This window comes from Anopheles ziemanni, chromosome 2 (assembly GCF_943734765.1).
Source record: "Anopheles ziemanni chromosome 2, idAnoZiCoDA_A2_x.2, whole genome shotgun sequence".
NCBI lineage: Eukaryota > Metazoa > Arthropoda > Insecta > Diptera > Culicidae > Anopheles > Anopheles ziemanni.
Genome location: NC_080705.1, coordinates 58,284,941 through 58,308,226, shown reverse-complemented (window position 1 = coordinate 58,308,226; position 23,286 = coordinate 58,284,941). Strand labels below are relative to the sequence as shown.

General features: G+C 42.2%; 1 protein-coding gene across 2 annotated transcripts in view; it reads right to left on the bottom strand.

Annotated features, from left to right (window-relative positions):
- Positions 1–710: 710 nt before the first annotated feature.
- The window catches only part of LOC131293225 (protein alan shepard), a 196,621-nt gene continuing 174,045 nt past the window's right edge, over positions 711–23,286 (bottom strand). The window contains exons 4-10 of one of the 2 annotated variants that reach the window (XM_058321341.1): positions 14,796–15,034; positions 8,831–8,889; positions 8,394–8,518; positions 2,739–2,880; positions 2,307–2,674; positions 1,114–1,284; positions 711–968 (exon numbers count right to left, since the gene is read on the bottom strand). In XM_058321341.1, coding sequence (XP_058177324.1) covers positions 798–968; positions 1,114–1,284; positions 2,307–2,674; positions 2,739–2,880; positions 8,394–8,518; positions 8,831–8,889; positions 14,796–15,034 — 1,275 coding nt within the window. In that variant the 3' untranslated portion in view covers positions 711–797. The remainder of the gene's footprint in view (positions 969–1,113; positions 1,285–2,306; positions 2,675–2,738; positions 2,881–8,393; positions 8,519–8,830; positions 8,890–14,795; positions 15,035–23,286) is intronic. The other variant, XM_058321415.1, reaches the window with a different exon arrangement.

The following is a 23,286-nucleotide window of genomic DNA, read 5'->3' as shown; positions in this document are numbered from 1 at the left end:
GTTAGTTGTATTTTCGTTTTGAGGCGGATTCTTGACATTAACCGCAACCTGTCCGGGGATGATCAATCTTGAGATGGGATGGTTTAGGTTTTTTTCTAGTTTGATACCCCTTGTCTCAAATTTCTATTGCACGTTTTGATGCGCACTCCATATCGCCTACTCTACATCTCATCCTCTACACGCTGCCCTTATCACGTCACTACCTCCGGTTGGTTTTCCTCTACGAGAGCCGTCGTTATCATCCGTCGAAATTGCATTCATTCGAGCATGCACTCCCTACCGATCGGTTCGGTAAAGTTCTGCTCACTTTCGTTCTATCGCTCCGTTCAACTTCGATTCATGTGATGTTGCGGGTGTGGGTTTGGTGATGATCATGTTAGTGATGCTTTGTAATAAGTCCTCCGGAGGATTTGTGATAAAAAGAAGTGTTGGAGGTCATCAAAGAACTTTCGTACGCGGGAGTTGGGTTGCGCGGGTTTGTTTGTTTTTGGGGTATGTCTCGGTTCGTTGGATAAATGTTCGAGTGGTGGCGCTGTTGCGGGTTCTATTGGATGCTCACTGTAAGGATGGTATTCATGTTCCAGATGACACCGCTGATCGTAACGGTGACACATAGTAATAGTAGTAGTTGTTGTTGTTGTTGCTACTACTGCTGCTACTGCTGCTGCTGCTGCTGCTGCTGCTGCTGCTAGTGCTGTTCTTCCTTACCGACAATCGACCATCGTGCGGTGCGGTGTCTTCTCTCGACTCGACTACGGGAGGGTGGCTGCTGGCACCGGGTACACATGGCGATGGATCTACTTCGGAGCATGTTGATACTGCGTGGTGTAGGCTTCATCCGGCGAGGCAGCATTGCTGGCCTGGTCCGTGTCGCCCATCTGCAGCGTGTGGATGACGGACGTCGGATGGGTCGGATAGTACGGATAGGTCGGGCTGATGTACTGCTGTTGCGGGAGAGATAGGATGGGCTGAGGGCAAGTAACACGGGGGGTCGAATGCACGGGGAATGAACGAGAAAGAAAGAGAACACGCCAAATGCGCGCAGGATATAGTCGACGTTCATGACGTTAAGGTGCGATGTGCGCACCCGCACCTGCCACCCGCACAACTTACCGATGAGCCGATCTGCAGTGTAGCCAACTGTGGCATCATGCCGTACTGGACGGCTGCCGGATTATCACTGGACATGATCATCGAGACGCCTCGCGGCTGCACCGGTGTGACCCCATCCGTCTTGTACGGTGTGCCAACACTCAGATGCGACGCGGGAACCTGCACGTATTGCTGTAAAGGAGTAAACGACACGGGTTAAACGAATGATTATTAAAATAAAATAATATAATTGTTTTTTGGATTACATTCGATGAAAGTTCTCACTCACTCACGAAGAAACACATTTTTAATTTGGTAATTTTGAAGATTCACGGATTGAATCCACTGAAGCATTTTTTTGCGGTTTACAAAACAATTTGAAGCATTTAATATCGACGAATGCACCACACGTAGTTATATTTCGTTTCTAGTTTTTCAATTTGAACACAAAATTTGATATTTTTCCTGACCACATGTTGTGCAGAATTGTAGAATAAAAGCGACACTTTGCAGCATCAAAATTTCACCAAATTTTTTCAATATTTTAATATATATTTTAGTAACAAGCGCATTGAGTAAGAATCAGTGAGTGAGTAGAATCTTATCATTAAATTGATTGGTTTGAATTCTCAAGTATAGTTTTTGTAACTAATTTTTTATGTGAATCCTAAACAGAAATTTGAATTCCAAAAGAGTGAATGACTAAGTAAAAAAGTTGTTAGTCTAATAACTCATTTTTTGCGTTATAAATAGCAAAAGAGTAACTAAAAGATTTGAATAATCGTTCATTAGATGATTGTTAATTTCTCAAACCTCTAAAAAGAATTGTTATTCGAATCACTGACATATTTAAACAATTTACAAGATTGTGAAGTGTTTTGTAGTGTAAACATCGAACGTTAGAAAAACATCACAAATAAAAAGTAAAGTAAAGAATCCGTTTTGTATTGAAAGGATAACGCTTGGCTATTTTGAATAATTCTTCTGGTAATTTAGTTTTTTTTATATGATCGTCTTCGCAGGCGACCTCTCTGATCCTTTGTCCCCATCCCGTATGTGTACCAATAAGGTAGGGCTAGGATGGGAGTGTTTCGGAAGGACAAAAATCTCCTTTTACGGACGTTGTGGCACGCGACGACCCCCTGAAGGGGGACTGGTATTTAGTATTGAAAAAAAAACACCGTCAACCGTGGTTATTCGTCACATCAACGTACCTGTTCCTCGACCGGTGCGATCGCCTGGGTCATCATGTAGCTCGGCACCCACTGGGAGCCGGGAACGGCGTAGCCTCCCACCTGGGGAGTGCTGAACCCCCTGTACGGCATGTTAATGTGTGTGCCGACGTTCACGCTCATGCCGTTCTGTTGCATGCTCGGATCGTAGGTCACCGGGATACCCTCGGCCCCTTCGCGCCAGGTTCGCGTGTTCGGATCCGGGCTCTTGAACGGATTCTTCTTCTTGGAGCCTCCGTCGGCAAACTTCACTAGCAGCGGTTCCTTTGCGCCGGGCAGCTGATTACCGTTGAACATCTGGATGATCTGCTCGCACTTGTCCCGCGATTCCATTCGCGCAAAGCCAACACCTGAAAGGAGGAACACGGGATTGAGATCCTGACACCAGCACCAGAGCAGGAGCAAGCAACTCACCTTTCGACTGTGCATTCTGGTCGCGCAGAATTCGGGTCGAGATGACCTGGCCGTACTTCGACAGCAGATTCTCCACGTCCGTCTCTTTGTAGTTCAAGGGAAGATTCGCAATGTATAGATTGGTTGGATCCTGCTCCTGTTGCTGCTCAGCCGGCACCAGCACGGCGGGGTCCAACGATTCCGTGTGTAAAATAGAAGCGAACGCGATCGGGTCGGGTGGCCACGATGGTACGGTTATGTTTGCGGTGGGCAAAGATGTGTATAATTTGGGAGATTTTTTTTTGGTTTTGAGATAAGGGAAGGTAGGTTTGTTTACACACACACACCATAACATAGACCGGGGGGGAAGGAGAAAAGAAAATTCATTAGTACGGTTTTGCGTTGATCGTGTGCCTGCGCGAAGCTCTCTCGTTTGCGAAATTTTAATCTTCTGTTTCTCGTTTCTTTGGCGGGAGGTCTGTATTTTTATTTTTTGCAAATTTGCTCTATTGGTCTGCGTTGGGAAGGTACGAAAACAAAAATAGACGCACGGGCAGGCGGACGGAGGAAAACATTACGAGACACTATGGTAACGACCGTGGATGGATGTGGAACGGTGATCGACAGAGGGGGTTTCGTTGTTGATTCGATTTCGAAAATATGTTTTAAGGGTGCACAAAATATTGCAAATAACAATGAAGTCACATACAGCTCCGGTGTCGGTAGAAAATTTGGTTCCAGAAAAAGATAACAAAAATATGGGGATCGATTGACAGGCGGCGTTCACGGAAGTATGCTGCTTCTGGTAAAGTCGGAAGATGTTTAGACAGCAATATGAAAATAAAAATGAATTTTGTATCGTTCGCCCAAAAACCGATGGAGGCAACAAATGAGTTTGGAACAATGGAACTTTCACGATCGATGGGGCGTTTACATTAGCAACTTGTTACAGATCGGGGGAGGGAAGCGTGATCGTGTTGGTTGAACTATGGTAGCACCTGCAGGTAGCCTCAACGTACCGGATGAATAGTAGAAAACGGTAGCGGTAGAATGATCGATGACGATTGCAGCAATGAGATGTGGGAAAGAAGAGGATCTGGCACTCTGGAGAGTTAATTTAGGCTTGAAAAATACACGAACCGTGTGTTGAACGCGGATGTAGAGAGGTGGAAACCGTTCTCTTTACAGTGACGACAAGTGCTTCAACTGCAAAACTAAATGTCCTACGAAATATTCCTGACTAACAAGCTCACGGTAGTACGATTGCTTGTGGACTTCATAACTATGTATTTATTATTATTATTTTTCGTTTCCTTCTTGACCATAAACTGCTGAAACATCGACGACAAGCCAAGAAGGTCCCTTTTTGCTCCTGCTTGCCTACGCTTACATTCGAATCGAATACTTTCTTAATTGTAATAGGTGTATGATTTGGCCGGCTCACTATGCACGTTTTGATTGTTTGTTGGTAAATGGTATTTTTATAAACAAATGGTAGCAAACAAATGCCGCTAGCTAGCTAGTATACAAAAGTTTTAATTTTTAATTGGTTAAAACGAGGGCAGTATTATACAGAGATAAGAAGAGAGAAAGAAACAAAACAGTATTCACTATTCACAACAGGTATATTATGTACGATGTAATTAGTTTCTTCGTTCGTATTGCACTCTATTTTGTTCTAGTTTTATATTGTTCTATGGAAAAATGTGTGTTTCTAGTTGTTTTTACTTTGAAATATTTTTTATTTTAACAGGGAAAAACAACCAACACGAAAGAAAAATTTAAGATTGTTTTGTAAACCCACTATGTCTAGGAAAATAATGGCTACTGGAAGATTATAAATCAATTCAAAGGGAAAACTTTTAGCCTTTCTGTTTAACTATTAAAAAGGAGTACAACAAAAACAACACACGATAGAATGAATAAACACGGAAACAAGTGTTTTACTTATGTAGAGAGCTATCGGAAAAGTAAACGAAGTCATTGCAAATCAACATCCTATAAGCTAGCAGCTGCAGGGCATAATGAGCAAGCAACATTAATTTCGTACAACGTGTAAAATGTGTTGCTGCAGGTGGTTGTAGTGTGAATCTTAGCTAGCATTCGATTAGATATCGGTTAATACACGTTGGGCTGATATTGTCTTATTGCTTGCTTTTACTCGCCGCCTTGGTTTAGTAAGAGTTGCAACAATGCTAGCGGTAATCATAACTAGTTTCCATTAGTTTTCGCTAGGCCAGCGAACGAGCGAGCGAACTTTGACATACACATTACTTTGTTTATGTTTGTTTCTCGTTACTATACACTATGTGGGATAGAATTATGTAGACTCGGTGTTTCAGTAGCTAGGGATGGACTTCGATGGCTCGATTCTATGTACAAACAGCTCGAAGGCGTAACAAACGGAACACGGGTCTCTAAACCAAGGTAGGTCAAACTCCAAAAAGAGCAATAGTGGGCGAACGCGAAATACTACGCGTAGGATATCGACGGAACCAGAGGCCGATCGGAAAATACAATTGCTCCACCAACGCATACATTACGCACACACACACATACATAACCAACAAGGAAAGGGCGCAGCAGTAAAAGGGGTTCAAATGGAATCGTTGGTGGAGCATATACTGGACTGGAAAGCGATGGAAACAACACGAATCACAAACGATCAACCAGAGAGCAAGTGTAGGAAAATGGGAAGACTAGAGCAATAGTTAAATTTGTTTTGTACATTAGCGATTTGTTTACACTACCACCTCTACCTATCGAAAAGTGGGAAAAAGCGTTTAAAAATTGAAAGACAGGAGGAAACAAAGCGGACAAGGAGACATTTTGTCAAACGTGAGTCCTCACAAATCTTTACTTTCGGTGGTAATAAATCGGTACAGTTAAAGTTTTATTTAAAAAATCTATTTTCATCATCCCTTACTATCCCAGCCCAGCGATTTCATAGCGCAGAGGTGTAAAAAACGATGCGCCCTTTGCACATGCTAGCAATGGAAAATCTTTTACACATTCGAGCATTTGTAAAGCGTTTGCAAATGATATTTCCGTTTTACTACTAGACGGTCCCGCCATCTCCCAGTTTATGGGTATAAAATTGATAAATAAACCGTAAACCGTCGTAAACAGGGGCATGTCCTACGGTTTTTGCCGGCACTTCGCAGTGAAACTAGTCGGCTTAACCCCAACGAAAATGGTACGATGGGTGAGAAGAGTAAAAAAAAAACATATACGGTCAGTAGGTACGTATGTTACTGGCCGTTTTACAGTGACATTTAGTCAACGCATGTTCGAGAATGTTCGTACGAGATCATGGGCCAATAAATGGGCCCATTACGTACGGGATAAAACCTATTCGCCCCGGGTGACCAAACTGTAGTACATTCCGGAAGCATGGTTTGATGATCATTGCGAGACAGTAAATCCCCGTTTTCTCTTTATCGCAATCGTAAAACATAGCTATATTGCGAAAAAACTGGCGCGCACATTTGCGCGGAAGAGATGCAGGTAAGGTAATGCATGTTGAATATGAGACTTTAATGCTCGTAACGTTGTTAAATTCGGTAATGAATCATAAAACGGGTGTCATTTTCAAACGAACATTTGTGTTTGTGTAGGCTAACTTCATACAACTCAGACTAGGTTCATTTAAAACAGATTTGTATAAAGCGGAATGTGAATCTACTCTAGTATATTGTCATGAAAAACTCACTCAAATAATTAGATTGAATTTGAATAAAACATCTACTAGGATAAACGAATTGTTTCAGGTTGTTGTAAATGTTAACGCGTACTGGGCAGATTGAATACAACAGATCGAGGCTACCGGTAATAGGTGTAACACTACATTAAGAAACAAATGGTTTGCTATTCTTCGAGACGGATGTTCAACGGGACGGAGTCAACGAAACGGTGTGGAAAAACGGTACGTACGGCTATCAAGAGGACAACAACTATCACTGTCCACTAAAATGTAAACGCTTCTAGCTGAAGATATGCGAGAGCACACTATGACTAGGACGGAACCTGGAGGACAAACCAATCGCTATTCTAGTCTATGGGTGGAGAACTAAGGGGATCGATTGGAAAATAAAAGACAAGTAAACAGAACGTGGTTCGGGAGGCAATTATGTACTTCATATATACTCTAACGTGTTGACTCGCAATACCCGCTTCCGTGGATTCGAGTGTGTTGAGAAAGGAGGGTGGTCTCCTTCCCGAGGGAAGAAGACGTCCAGGAAGGAATGGCACGAAGGCGTTCCGTTACATCGACGCAAGTGATGCCGAATGGATTCGGAGCCACCTCCGATGGAGTTTCAAGTGGGAGTCCGTGTGCTGTCACGTGCTTTCTTCTTATTTTCCCTTTTTTGTTTGTCGGTGTACTAAACGGGAATCGAATTCAGTCGGTCATGATGAATGAAAGAAATTTACCGGGACAAGAAAACGAAAGAAACACCCTAGCAATACAATAATGGAAACTTAAAAGGAGGTTAAAGGATAACGATCAAATCAAGCTTTTACCTATTACACCATCGTTCCCGTGGTTTAAATTAAAATTAAACACATAACCGATCAACAACAAATGAAAAATCCTATATCTGAATGGTTAGTGATGGCAATGGTTAACTGTGTGTGCTCTTTGTTAGTTCCTCAATCATCCACATTCCAAATTTGATGTGCATTGTTAGTTAGTGTATGATAGGATTTGGTGCCGAATTACAAAATTTACAAAATGGGGATCAGTATCGATCTGGTTGAATGATGTGATGTGTACGTGTGTTTGTGAGTGTGGTACGTAGTGTTTGTATGTAGTATTTATTTATGCTCAAGGAAGGTAGTTTCAAATTGGTATTTGGTTCAACATCACGATATAGCTCTTTTCAACGAAATGGTAGAAAAAACAGCCACAAATTCTGGCATATTTGGTAACAGTGACTTTTTTCTTTGTTTATGGTTTTTATTTCTTGCATTCAGTTTTTACCAAAACTGTTGCAATAAAATTTAAATGCACTAGGGATGTCTCGTAATGGAATGAAAAGTGGAGCACAAGAGGAATATCCTAGAGTTAAGAGTAGAGAAAAACATACAGGACCGGGCGTGCGCAAAACAAAAAGGAAAACAATATGTTTGCCATTAATGATACGAGAGTCGTCGCAAGAATACGATCAAATGGGTTAAAAAGATACCGAAAAGAAAAGTTCAAAAATTATCAATTAACAAGGCAGAGAAATGACAAATCTAAACATTATGATTGTTGAACCAAGAAACAACGTGTAGACAAGAGGAAACTTAAAAAGTAAGAGAAGTTAATAAAAAAAGAAAAACATCGTTAAGGAACGTCCTATCGTCATTAGTTTCGTGACTAAATTTTGTGTGGTTGTGCGGTTTTTAAAGGACTCCAACGGCAGTTTGTGTTATGTGTTCTGCAATGCAGTTCGTCCCTTCGTTTGTTCGTGTGCGTGTTTGTGTGTTTGGGTCTGTGGTTTTAGTACGTGGCTTCATCATTCGAGCTTCAAGTTTGGTTAGATGTTACATGTAGCAGCGGGTAGATGAGACGGGTTGGTTGGTTGGTTTGGTAGGGTTTTTTTTTGCTTGGTTTAGCTAGAGAAACGGGTTGTCTTCTAACAAGAGAGAAATAGTGGGGTGTAAGTATTACTTGCATGCAAACAAACGTACAATGGCCGGCCTATGTAGCACCCAGATACCCACTTTGGCCATCTGAGCTTGGATGCCCTTCGCTTGCAGCCCTTTGACGGCACCCTCGGCACACGACGGCGACTCGAAGTCAACAAATCCGTATCCTGGTGGGCGTAGACGTTGTTGGGTTGGGCAGCAGGGCGGGGGAGAAAATGTAAAAGAAAATAATCGATTAGTGGTGCCGCCTGGAAGCGTTGTTTATTCGATTTGTTGATTATTAAATTATAATGTTTATTGAGTTTGAACGGTAGGCTAGCTATGCTTTCTATCCATAAACTCGTATCTAAACGTCTGCAAAGCAAATATGGCATGACAGTTTTGGTTACTACAGGCAAATACAGTTTGAAAAAAAAAAAAAGGAAACTCAAACACAGTTCAACTCTTGATCGAAAACAGCCACTACATTTTAGGCTTACCTTTACATTTGTTTGTTGTTTTATCTAATATTGCCTTTGTTGAAATGATATTCCCATACCTGAAAATAAAACGAAAATTAGCATTAATAAGTCATTTTCATAATCCTTTTTAATGTTTAAATAATACGAATAGTGCTTGCACAAACAAATGCCCATTTCACATATGGAGGACATAAGTGTGGTAAACCCCAAAACCCAGTCACGGAACAGCGTTCATGGAAAAAACTCGGTTTCGATCAGCCGTCCGTGTAACATTTGGTGGAAATGAATATTTTTCACCATACTGATTCGCTCAAGGAACATAAATATTTATTCACCGAAGGGAAAATCGTATCGCGCATTAATTTATCGAATGTCGATCGAAGCAATAATTAATGGCAAACAGTTTCCGAATTTGGTACCACTTCCTCTTGCCACTCCATTCGCCTACTCGTGACATTCACAAATGGGACCCCGTTGCGTGTACTCTGGAGTGGAAAATGTATTTTATTTACCGTATCCAGAGTGCTGAGCATGGAGTGCATGCATTTTATTTGTTGTTTTCCAACCCTTCGCGGTGGAAAAAATGGATGCTATCATTGAAAATGTGGGCGATTTATAAAAAAACAACTTAAGTAGTAAAAAACAATCATTTTGTCATGGGCTACGAGGTGTTGGCCGAAAACGAAAGGTAAAATCTCTCCAGCGAGTCCCCAGCGGGTAGAAAAATATGGCGAATAGGTGGCATGGTGATAGACAGGGTATGGAAAATGTGGGAGAATAACACGCACTCATGAAGATTCTTTTAAATGGGAAATTAATTTTCGAGAGGTGCACTTGAAAGTATAAACAGCTTCCTCTACAAAAAAGGAAATTTTATAGAGCAGTACGAGTCGATGCACACATGAATCCTAGTTCCTCCAATCCCGGGGTACGATGGGTGGTTGCAACATGCAAACTCATTTGCGAAGTGGTGCATACTGCCGTGTGGAAAATGGCACCATCACTAACAGCTCTCGATTGAAACTACACCATGGCAGAACGAGGTAAAAGTAATGAGTGGAAAATTACTGGCAATGGAAGGGAGGGAAGGAGTACCGACAATTAAGCGTATCCCATTTTGGAGCAAGGATAGCGCGAGGGACAGGTCTGGCATACCGGATGCAGCTGCCTTAAAATTAATACTCGATGATGCACACCGTCACAATTTTACTACGTTAGGAAAAAATAATTCATAACGAAAAACAAACGCAATTCCACTCAACAGTGAGTGAAGTGTGAAAATGAGTGCAACGTACACAGAAAAATACCAATGAAAAAAGCGTATTTGCAAAACGGAAAAAGCGTTTCTTTGTGCAAGGAAAACCTGTCAAAAAAAGAGTACATACTTATACAGATTAGAAATAATGCAAATTTACCATCCGCCTAAATGGATGAATAGCCAAAAGTAGTAAACATCGCGAGAGACTGGTTTAGGGAAAAAATGGGTGATTAACGAACGCAAACTATCCAACAAAAGAACACGTTTCCAGATTATTTTTGTTTAGTTGCAGAAACTACAACGTAACGGTGATAAATAATCTTGTTTTTAACACTTACTTTGCCAAGATTATGCATACTTAATTAAACTACAAATTAATGTAGTTTGCAATTGGACTCAGGTGAGAAAAATTAACGTATGGCAAAAAAAAAACAAAAAAATGTTGATTATAAAACGGATGTTATGATGTTAATAAATTTTTAGTTAAACAAGATATTACTTAATAAAAACATTTTTATTAATATGGTTTTTGATCTTGTTGGAAAAGCTTTTACTTAACTGCACTTTCTTGCAACTTTATTTTATCTAAAAACCGTACTATGCGGCGTTACAAAAATTAAACTGCGGTCTTGTCGCTTTTCCAACAGAATAGGAGCGATGTTTTCTTGCGACCCCTGTTTTATGGCTTTCCTTCCGCCCCTTCTGTTAGACTCATTTCCCGCGATCCTATCCGTTTAACTCCGAACCCCCCTACTGTCACATTTGCCATCTATCGCGATCATGTTGGTAAACAAAGTTTACAGATCTAGTGTAAAGTGAATATCAAGAGAAGTAAGGATAGTTGCGTAATTCAAAGAATAAATTCAAAATATTTCCATATGAAAATACTTATTTCTAAGGAATAGAACGAAATAGAAAAAAAATCCAAATTTTTTTAAATATAAAACCACAAAAATAGAAGACAACTCATATAATCTTTAAATATTGGTTATGTTTCACTTATTAGCTCTTTCTAAATTAGCACTTTCTAGTTGGTGGAAATCTTTTATTACCAAACCATGTTTATACCAGAACCATGTTCTTCATGTTGAATCAGAAAAAAAATTGTATGAAATCGTTTATTTTTATCCAACATCGCAACCAAAAAAATAAATAAATAACCAAAGTTTGCCATTTTAATTTATTGATCCTTCTGAGCGTGGGTTTTCCATTACTTTTCTATTGGCTAGCCATTTTCCGGGCAAATAGAGCTTATCGCAAAACTTGGTCGTTATGTACAAACACCACCAGCAGTCAAGTAAGACTCCGTATAACCGACACAGTCCCATCTCGGCTGGCTTCTAATTATAGCCCGCGACCTCCACATCAACAAACGCACACACAAACACATACCGGCGGGTCTTTCATCACCTCGCACCTCATTGCGTTGTGTCCTGTCCAGGGGGTTTAAGGAGTGGCCTCAGCAAGGCGATGACACGATGTCACCATCCTCCTTTCGATCATTTTTCGGCGCGAACGCTTATCGAAAGTGACAAACACGTACGTAAGTGATGGTGGTTTTCCGCCATGTTTCTCCTGTCGCCGGGACATCGAGGAAAAATGATTGACTTCTTCCCGGAAAAAAGATGCTAAATGGCCACCGATGGTAGACGAGGCCCACGGGAGCTGGAGGACAGGGCGCGCACGTGTGCCACTAAGCGCTGCAGGATGACGCCGGTGTTGCTAAGGACTTTTCGCCCGTCTTCCTTCGCGTCAGGAGTCTCTAGGCTTCTGCGCCTCGCAGCAAACGTGTTATATTTTCTCCGGGGCCATCATCCGGCGCGTGCCTTAAGCTCGCTACATTACAGAGATCGACAGTGCGTAAAACTCATCACCTCAGAGCGGGCGATCGTCGAGGAGAAATCGGCGTTTTTGAAGACCAAAAGCTAGAAGACACAGGAAGGGAGCAAACAAAAATGATGGACGCCACGATTTCCGTTCAATCTATCTTGCGCGCAAAGGGCTTTCGAAAAAAGGTCATTATTATGGGACTAGCATACAATAGATGGAGGTCTTGTGGCTTCTGTAAATTGTCTTCCCATCCCTGCCATCATCGCCATCAACAGCATCATCGTCGGTCGGTGATGGCGCTAGAGAGCATAATAATGGGGTTTTCCTCCGTCAGCTTTCAGCGCCCATTTCCAAATTAATACCACTAACTAGTCGCACGGACGTTGGCGTGCGTGCGTGCGCGGACTTTGTAAAGGATCGGCCATCGTTACGCGATTTTGACCGCCCCACACGACTAACGAGCCGGCGAACAATAATAAGCAAAATGGCCAGCCGAAAAAGATTGTTTATTGAACGGTTTTGAGTGATTTTCCACCACCTCCCGCCTTTATCGCGAGCCGGGGGTCATATTTCGGTTCGGGTGGGGGTGTTAAATGTCGGGCGATTTTCCGGGCTTGCCCGGATGCTCAAGGACACAGAGAGAGTGGGAGACCAGCCCACCACCCTCCCACTCCCCCGCCCCCCTCCAAGCTGTGTAACGAATTTGCTTTGCCCATCGATTTTGTGCATGCGTCTTCGGTGTGAGGTTTAGCTCCCACAAACTCGAAGGGGCCCAGCATCCAGCAAAACGAAGTATCCATCAGATGGCACCCCCGCCGTTACATCACCCCAACCCCGTACGTTTTCCTCTATTATTCGCGAACAGGCGAAAACCGTTTCGGCCCAACATCGAGGCCAAACGGGACGGCATCAGCACCAGTGGAGGCATAATTTCCATGCTGCGCATGAATAAAAGATTGATTGTGGGATTTGTGGGTATATACACGCGTGTAGAAGAGTGCACACACACACACACACTCACGCCCACATTATCATACATAAACTCTCCTAGATCCTTCGCCAGAGAATCTGATAGGTTACATGGGGGGGGGGGGTGATTTTTCGGGGGAGCTCCTTCACATACCGCCACCACTGTACGTCTCATTACCGTTGCGACTGCCCTGCCTTAGCTGCCAACACGTGGAGTAGACGACGGAGCGGCCAATGTATTAGTAGCCGACCCTACCGCACTGGAAGGGGGAGCGGGGCAAGAAAACTCATTTAGAGTTATTGTTCCTCCACGAGAAAAGAAGAAGTAAAGGCAGAGGGGCAATAGAGTGGAGCGAAGTATCGGATAAATAAATTCGCGTCAAGTTCCCAAAATCGTAACGCCACCGCCGAAAAAGCTTCGCGAAGGCGCTCTTGTCCAATATGTCTTCTTACTGTCGAGGTGCACGTCCATTAGTGCAAACGGCGGGGGAAGCGAACGGTGGCGGCACCGGGATTGATGACATTTATGCGTAATCATTCGAAGCGCAAGCTTTGCGATAGGCCTGCCTTCTTCTCTCCCCCAGGAGTCGACGGGTTTCCAGCCTCGGCTGGTCTATACGCTGGTAATAACCGGCAGCCAGTAAATCTGGCACCACTAGAGCACCGTCGTCCTTTTTCTTACTTTTTCTCCACGCATGCGGTGCGTGGCTTGGAGTACTAATAAAATTGAGATGATTTTGATTTTCGTAAGCTGAGCGCCTTATGCTCCTTTCGCGTCTGCTGACGCGGCGGGCAAAAGGCTGCCAGGATATTCTAGATAAGTACCACTAAAACCTTCTCGGTAAAATAAGCTTCATTCTACGGAGTGATTAGATTTACAATCCTGGGGGGTGGAAACCAGTGCCGCTTTTAGATCGAAAACGATAGCTTTTTCCAGTCGCTACCGTCGGTTACATACTGCTCCTTCCGACACTGTTCCCAGGCGTTGGTGTACGTTGATAAATTATGCTTACTTAATTCTACGGTGCGGAACGGATTTTAATTATAAACCATAAAAAAAAATAAAAAAAAAGATTAAATAGAGTGCACAAAGTGGAATTGATGCTGCTTTCACAAATGATGCAGAAGACCAACAAAATTTAAATATTTTCAAACAACTTTGTGATACAAATTAAATGAATAAATTTTTGATGTTGCTAATAATATTTGTTCGACGCATTTTGGAGGTAGATTGGACGGTCATTTATAAAAAAACAATCATCCATTTTGTGAGTGCTAAAAGACGTAGTCGACGTCAGAACCAGTAAAACATTACCAACTTAATCACGAAAAACTTAAAACTTAATCACGAAAAAGGGGAAAATAAAAAGAAACATATTTTTCACACTGCAATTTCTATAAATCTTTTGATTCAAAACAGAGGAAAAATGCCAGTTATCTTTACTGTCCTTATATTAGTTTTTGCATTAACAACCCATATATCGTAGTTATCGTAACTTGATATTTTTATGTCAAAATGTCAGTTCCTAGAACAATAAAAATGAAATAAAATTACAATGATTAAATAATATGATATAAAACAAATACTGCATTAAACATCAATAATGTTTGTATCGATTATAAAAATCCTTTTGGAAAAAAGTGACACTCGATGATGGCACTTCCCGTTCCGAATCGTTAGCAGACGGACGAAAATAAATCCTCCAAAAGCGGAAGGACGAACTCACAGACTCACACGATAATCTAATCGCTTTCGGAACGAAACGTTATGCGTCATACAACTTGTGCGGCTTCAAGGATATTTTCCGTCGCTGCGAAATGGCGACCGGTCGGGACTGGTTTCTTGATGGATCCTTTAAGACATCTCCCACCCATCCCTCGCTTTCCCCACACTCCATTTGTCTCCCGCTGCCACCGGGTACTTACTGTGCACACATGTTGACAAGATCTTTATCGGTCGTGCCCTGCTGCAGGCCGCGGATGTAGAGGTTCGTTTTCGACAGCTGCTCCGTCTGCTGTGGCGTGTTGCTAGGACCCATCGTGTTGTTTGTGTTGGTCGTGTTGCTCAGACTCGTGCTCAGCGTGCCGCTCTGGGAGCCGGTGTTCGATGAGCTGCTCGAGTTCGTGTTGCTGGGCGACGCTGCTGTCGGCACACGTTGTCCGTACTGCGCGAAAAAAAAATAACACGGAAAAATGAAGGATCAAACGGAAAGCGCATCATTAGTCGGGGTGTTACTTTCGGAGTGTCGGGCGAATCTTCGCATAATATGTGTATCGCATATCAGCGTGCTTCTTGCGCGTCTGACAGAGGAAAAAATGGTGAGGAAATTTAATGCAATAATAAAATTTCATAATTGAACAGGGCTGAAATACGATCGGCGCAAGACCTTTCTAAGGTGCAAGCGCAACGAAATTCGAGATAAAGATAACGGTCTATCTTTGAATTCCGTTTCGATTCGGCCTCGTTAGTCGGGTACTCTTACCGACAGACGCTTGGCTCCTGTTGTAAGACCGGAAAACAAACTCCTTAGAGCTTTTCGAACATCAAACAAAATGAGGATAAGTGTTGCATTATACTGTGCGGCCCTATTCACAATGATTGAGGACAAACTATCGAACGGCGAATGGAAGCTCCGCGACTGGTAAATATGGATGATATTTGCGCCGCAAACTATTGAATTTTGCAACAGTCCAGCAAAGGCTTTGAAGTTTTTCCCAAGCTCAAATAAACTCAATCCGAGAACGGCTCTCCTTTTCCCAACACGGTTCTGACGATGATCTGAAGATACTCAATCGGAATCTGCAGAAACTGGCAGGATGGGCAACTTGAAAATAAAATAATCCTTTAGATAATGAAACCCCGAGACCGGGCGTAAAGCGCCGCCTGGCCACACACTTGCCCAGTTCATCGCCCTTCGTGTCCTTAAGATAACTAAAACCCAGCATTCACTGAAGGCTCGCGCCTTATTTCGATACCCCGCGTTTGGAGACCCATAACGTTCGTCGCCCGGCATCGTGATTAATTCGAAAATTTTAATAAAACATTTTTCCACCAGCATACTTTTCCCTCCCCGCTTACCGTCCATCTGTCGGGATTTTCGACAAGCGATGAAAAGAGGACCGGAACTGGCTGCCGTCTGTGGTTCTCGGCGCCTCGAGTTGGGTTTCCTTGCCCAACTTGAAGTTGAGCTTGGTTTAGCAAATACTAACCAACTGATCAAGACAAAAAAAAAAGAAAATATTTCACAATGCTGAAAACGCACACAATCCACATCCTGTCTCTTTTATCCACTTTCAAAAGGCGCTCAAGTAGCAGAAGCAAACCTGTCTGCTTCGAGCACAAACTTTCGAAAAAGAAATTCGCAAGGATGTAAAATTTGTTGCAGAAAAAAGTATGGCAAAAACAAAAATCAAATAATATACATTTTTGGTCTTTCACCCAACCTTCCCTCGAAGGAACACTCTCCGTAGGATTTCCGGTTTTGTATGTGGGACGGGAAACGGAAAGAAACACGGTTGAGGTGAAGAAAAATTCTGAATAAGAAATAAGCGAATTCCCTTTCATTCCCCTTTCCGAATTTTTCCAACATGGCCGTAGGCGTTACCGGGCGATGTGCCTCTCTTCTTTGGTAATGCATACCGTTTTGTTTTTGCCATTTTCCTCGCTCTTCAATGATTTTTTCCAGTTTCCACAGTTTCCTCCGCTAGACGGTGGTTCAATTTTTTTTGTTTCATTCGGAAAAGACGTTCTTCGGTAGCTGAAAAATGGGTCTCTCCTTTACCGTTCTACAATACTACGGAGGGATCGACGATAGTAATGGAACTTTCGTCGCATAAGACATCTTCGGTCCCCTTTGACGTATTTTATTCCAGCTGATCCTAACTCGAGACCGTCACCGTCACCTCTTGTGGCACAACATTCTTTGCCAAATGTGCTACCCAAGATCTATCGCGTCAGCGTTTGACAGCGGGAATTGGAACAAACCGTTCAACTTGAGACACCTCAAGTAAGAAGGAGGAAATGATGTTGCCACCGTTTCGATCGTGCTCGTCCTATAGATTTTTTTGACGTGCATCTATTTCCAACGATAAACAAGTTACTAAGTTTGTTAGGGTTTTATTCTAAGAAACACGGTAACGTTAAATTTTGGTCAAGCTTTTTTAGTGAGGGAAGGTAAAAATGGATAAATTTTAACGATTTTTCATGCATAAACTAAAGTGACCAAAAGAGTAAAACAACTACATATCCAGATTTGTATATGTCAGATTTGCATATGTCATCAATTTGCTCAATCAAATCGCGAACATGGTGATATTGTATTCTGTCACTTACGGAGATACGTTGAAAATCATTTGGACGCTTAGTTCCGGCCACGGTCCGTACTGCGGACCCTCAAAGCGCAACAGAGGCCAATGTGACAGCAAGATAGAACAATGGCTTAATTATGCCCTTCTTTGAGCAAGAAAGTCCGCTTTAACCGACCAAATAAGTCATAAAAACTTAATAAAGATGGACATTGTTACATAGAAGCGTCGATCGAAGCCAACAACTCAAAAAACGACTTGAAGCTCGTTATCAATGAATTGTATGTAAACAATGACAACCACAAAAAAAACTTCTTCTTCTTCTTCTTGGCGTAACGATTTCTTGGTCATGCCTGCCCGTTAAGGGCTAACGAGACTTGTTTCGCTGTTGTACGTGGATAGTCAGTCCTCTCGTACAGGCGAGGGTCCGGTCTCGGTTGGGATTCGAACCCACGCCGTCGAGGTGGTGAGCCCCGGCGCTCATGGGCCGATTTGCTAACCGGCGCTACCGCTCGGCTGTCGCGGACCAAAAAAAAAAAAAAAATACAATGAACATAAATAAAACTTCTGTGGTAGGTATTACTTAAAACATTCTTCAGACGTAAAGCAATGCAAGGTTACTGTGATGTAAAATAACATCCTAACAACTTACTTCCTTCGTCTCATATCACAACATTAGGCATCACTTTTTCTTTCATTGGTGTAAGGTTTGAAAAAAAACGCTTTTGAAAGGTCGCTCTTTTGCACGGGACAGCAAACTCGTTAAAAGAAAATGACATCTGCATAGCAAGCATACTAAGATCGTGACGCCTGTCATTATCAGCGACAGCTCAAAACTACGGCGAAAGACATGGACCGCACTTTTCGCTGGACATGCAGCATTCCGATCCGTTTCGAAGAACTGACAGTCAGCCGAATGGAGAATCTGAATTGGAATGAACGGACATACCAAGTAGACGGAAGGAGCTTCTCTTTCTCGTGTCGTCACGGTTGTGCCATTGTTTATGACGCGTTTTTTTTTAGGAGTCAGCATAAAGTAGAAGACGCTGAGAGATGTCTTGGCCTTACGAGTAAGAGTTTGTTTGATGTTGTGTGTTTGATCAAAGTGCCAAAGAAACAAAAGAAATAGAATTTAAAAGTAGAAATCATTACAAGTTTAGGAAAATACTCAAATATCCAACACAACCCCATAGTGGTGAGTTCTATTATTAACTTGGTGTGAAAACAAAAACGAAATCAAATCATTTTTCATTGTAACATTCATAGGTACTCTTTCAAATCTGTTCCTCGATTTGACCTAATAATGAAGAGCTAAAGGCGATAATAAACTCTGCGATTGGCTCAAGGAAAAGCTTAATGATGCACTAACTGAATGACAGTTTTTATTTCGCTTTGATTGTTCTATAAGGTTGGGGTTTTAGATTGATAAGACGCGACCATTAAAAAAATACCTTGACCTCCCATGGTCATTAATCGGTTTTCGCGTTCTATTTCGCAAAAGAAATCGGGGGTGCAGAAATTAGCCATTCGCTGTAAGATTTGAGTTTATTGAAATATGATTTAAATAATTTAGCTAATTTTAAAAACTTCAACGAGGTGCAGAAATTATCCATTTGCTGTGAGATTTGAATTTATTGAAATATGATTTAAAAAATTTAGCTAATTTTAAAACTTGAACCGTACTGCTATTCTCAGTTAAACTGCTGTTGTTGAAATAAAGAATGGAATTATCTTGCGATTTGTAAAGCAAAATCCCTAGGAACAATTTGAAAATGGTATTGCTTTATCTTACATTTTTCCTCCATCCTACTTAAGCGCAGTGAAATCAATTCCTCTGTACACACCATTAAAACATCATCAATCGTTTAAAGGCAGTGCAGCACAGTGGAAACAATCTAGACCAGTTAACACCCTCATATCATCGAATCAAACCCCCAATGGCGTGGGATGAATCGGCGTACAAAGCACGTCATTTACAATCGATTTGCGTTAGCGTGTTTAGGAGCGGCGAACACTGAGCGTCCTACCCTCCCTGGGGTCAACGTCTTGCTCGCAAAAATCATAGAGCGATAGCACCCACATACACACAGCGGAACATGACGCACGACGGTTGACGGCTTAGAAAACCTGGAACGTGTTAACGACGAACAGGGGAAGGATGCCGCGGGGTGTATTGTTCCTTATCATATTTCAGCTTTACTTATCAACATGTTTGACAAAAAAGAGGAAAGAAAAAATCAAAAAACGAGCAGAGAAAACGTATAAAAGTGTATTTGTTAAAGCCCTCAAATAATGCTTCCACGCCTAAGCATAAAAAGTGACCAACCAGGAAACGTGGACCGACCTGCGATAGGCGCTGGCATAAAAGGCTGTTTAATCGAACGTTCGATTATTATTACAAACGGAAGCTCTCGCAATCTTTGACGAGATGTCCCCGGGCGGATGTTAAGAACAGTGGAAGTATTCAAGCTAGGCTTGCAAACCGCCGGAGTAAATAATCGAACGTTGACCGACGACCAGCGATGGCGCACTGATGGAATTTAACCCCCAAATAGAGCAAACCTCGAAAAAAAGTATTTTTACAATGATATTTGGATTGGAAAAAAGGACGAATTTATGACGAAGATAAAATTCAACGTATTTTTATTCATAGAAAAACACTATTGAAAAGCAAAACGAAGGAAATAAAATGTTATGCTTCCTTGAAATGCCTATTATTCTCCAAGGATTTCAATGGCACAAATTAATCGCTATTAAAGTTTAGATAATATTTTGAAAGTTTAAAAAAAAAACGTGTAAACTACACACAAAATGATGCTATAGCCCAAATCAAAGATGAAATTAGAAATTAACAAAACAAATGATGGTATCTTTAAGGGTTAACATACATATACCGCCAAAGGGTGATATTTCTAACTACCCTTCTGGAGGCCCTTTATTAATGCAATTCTCGGTATTCACGTGTCCTCAATCCAATCCTTGGCCGAATGTCACAGCTCTTGGCCCTTTTAGGCTAGTCTGCGTGAAACTTTAGGGTTGCAAATACATAAGAACACACACACACCCACACCCAACAATCACCTCGCCCTCCACCTCTCCCCCCTCTGCCGGACGCACAAATGGTTAACGGTTATGATGACGACAATCGGCAATCGATGTCGCTGGCAGTCATAATCGTAAATGATTCATGAGGATCGTGCGTGAAACCAAAGCAAACAAAACACCCGGGATATATAACCTTACGTGCACCCACACACACACACACATAGTCCAGAGTGTTCGGTTGGCGTTATCATCGTGGGAATGCTGGCACCACTTTAATACCGGAACACCGGAAGGCCATTGGCGGAATGCTGATGCTGGCACTTATGCACGTACGCCGTTGTTGTGGTAGGGGTGGTTTTGGGGTGCACCGAATCCGGGTACCACTTACTGGGAAGGATTTACTAACAGCAACCTCCAACGGCGTGACGGCCCATTTTCTACCATGCGTGAAACCCTCCGGTTCGGGTTTGGGACCACACATTGTATTACTATGCTTTGCTCGGTGTCGATAATTACGAGCGTTTTTAGGGATGGAGTATTTCTAACGCCGGCAGGGTTTTGGACAGTGAATCGATTTTCATGGGATATTTATTGGTTCACAATGGTGAACTTCCAGATGCGATGAGGATGCAGCCAATCTAATTTTAGCATCTTTTCGAGGCAAAGGGATAAACATATGATTATTGCTTTAGCAACACAACGATTAACATTCATTAAATATATTTAACAATGTTGAGGTACGTAATTATGTGATCATTCAGTTTGACTCCTTTTCAAAGTCAATCCGAGCGAATACCAGTCTCGGACACTTCTCATCCTCGCCTGAAAAGGGTTCAAAAGCTACCCTTTTTCCCAGATTTCCCCACAATCTGCTATCGAGAAAAAGTGATTTTGCTCCACTTGTGTCGTGCTCGGTAATTGTTCCAAGACCGAACTACATTATCTCTAAAATATTGCCGCTTGCAAGGTAAAGGATAGATCCATTAAAATAACGGTCGCGTGTCATTGAACTTCGGTTGGCGGAAGTTTTCCGCGAGTAGAGCCTCCCTCCGGCAACAAACAAACTCTGGGTTGTGATGTAATGCGCGGAAAACCCCCGAAACCTCATTTTAATAGTGCTCCCGCCGAACCCACCAGAGCTGCGGGGAAAAGGGAAAATTTATGGGAAATTTATCACAATTATCTTTCACCTGACCCACGCGAGGCACTTAAAATGTCCGTTTTTGCGCGCCATTTTTCCTACCGTCAGCGGAGGCCAGGTTCCGGTTCGGGCTGCCTGTTTGCGCCCAATGGCGGAAAAACTCGGCCAGCCTTGGGGAAGGGTACGCCCGAGAACCTGTTGGCAATTTGGGTGATACCCATTTTAGCGAAGTGTCGAAGAGGTAGCCAACACCGTTCGTGGTCCAAGGACATCGGGCCCGGAAGGCTGGAGCGGCGCTTTCCCGGACACAAAGGGAATATTTGTTAACCCAACTCGACGGATATGACGCGACCCACGTCGACCTCGACCACGCCACACTCTGATGACCGTAAAGTCCGTTTTCAAAACAAAATTCGTTGGCATTTTTTACCCCCGTCACAGCCTACCCCGCCCCTCCTCCCAAAGGAAAAAGGGGAAATGGAAAAGACAAAGGCTAAAACCAGCGGAGAAAACCAGGTGGACCACTTGTAAATCTGGCATCGTTTATTTAAAAAGCTTCTACTTTACCGAACTTTTATTGCCTACGGTGTTGTGATTTAATTAATCGATTACACCTTTTCGGGCGGGTCCACTGACAGTGGGTGGGTTTTAAAACGGAAAAGAAGGCTCGAGGGACAGCCACGGTAAAAAGGGACACCATTTTGACTCAACCCCTGCCTTTCTCGGCCCCCGGGGAGGTCCTTGTAAATGGGTTGCTTCGATCCTTTCGTCGGCAACAAATCGACAGGAATAAAAAAAAGGAAAACATGACACAACCCCCCGCAACAAAATTGGGACAAAGTTGATTTTTACTTTTTCTTATTCAGTAATTCATCAGCCGACAACGATCCAACGATCCGGTATGAGAAAATGTTTAAGAAAGAGAAAATTCCGCCTTGGGCGAGGAATAACGAAAGAAAACTTTCTTCCCAGATAGGATGGAGAAGAGAAATGATTTTTTTAAACCGTATGCCGTCTCGCTCAAATACACGTAAGTGTTTTATGGTTTCTTTTTTATATTTTATGTATACGTACACGGTGGTTCATCGAAAAGGATTTTGGTATTATAATCGAAGAAAAAATGATTCGACAAAATAAACAAGACGCTTAATTTCAGGAAATACTATATGTGCAGATATGTTTTTCAATTTTATTTTATTTTACATAGTGGAATATAATAAAGACCAAATAGCCAAAGATTATCGAAGCTATTTGCCTCTGGAAAATATATTCTATTGGCCTCCGTTCTATTTATAAAAATAAATTTATAAAATTTAACGAAATGTCAGTGAATCGGTAGAAAATTTAAGCAAAATCATCGCACAACAATCGCGAGAAATGGAAAGGGGGCGAAGAAAAGAATGAAAGGAATATATTTGATGAATTGAAGTTTACGTGCTAACCAGCGTCAGTTTGTCTTATATTTTTATATTAGTGTTGAATAAAATATATAAATTAAATATAAATAAAACAGATAAAAAAGGAATTGATTCGCCTTCGACTGAACCATTGTGCGAGAGGATAAAATATTGTTTCATATTTTTACAAATCAGAGAGCAAGCGGCATGTGGATTAGGGAAGTCCGCTTCGGTCAGCGGAACTGCGTCAGAAATGAAAGTAATTAAAAATTGTAATCATATTCCCATTCTGGTACGGGAGGGAGGGGCAGGTACAGACGCACAAAACCGCCCACGAGAGGAGGATGAGGAGGCCCCCCTCCCCTCAGATGCAAAAAAGGAACTTTCAGAAGTGATACCAAAGTTTGACTTTTTTGTCACCAAAAAATCGGAAGAAGTCAGTACGGTGATATAAAAGTTGGTGAAAACCCAACGAACAGAAATGCAAAATATATAAAAAGCAGCAAGGAAAACGATAAGGAAAACTGAG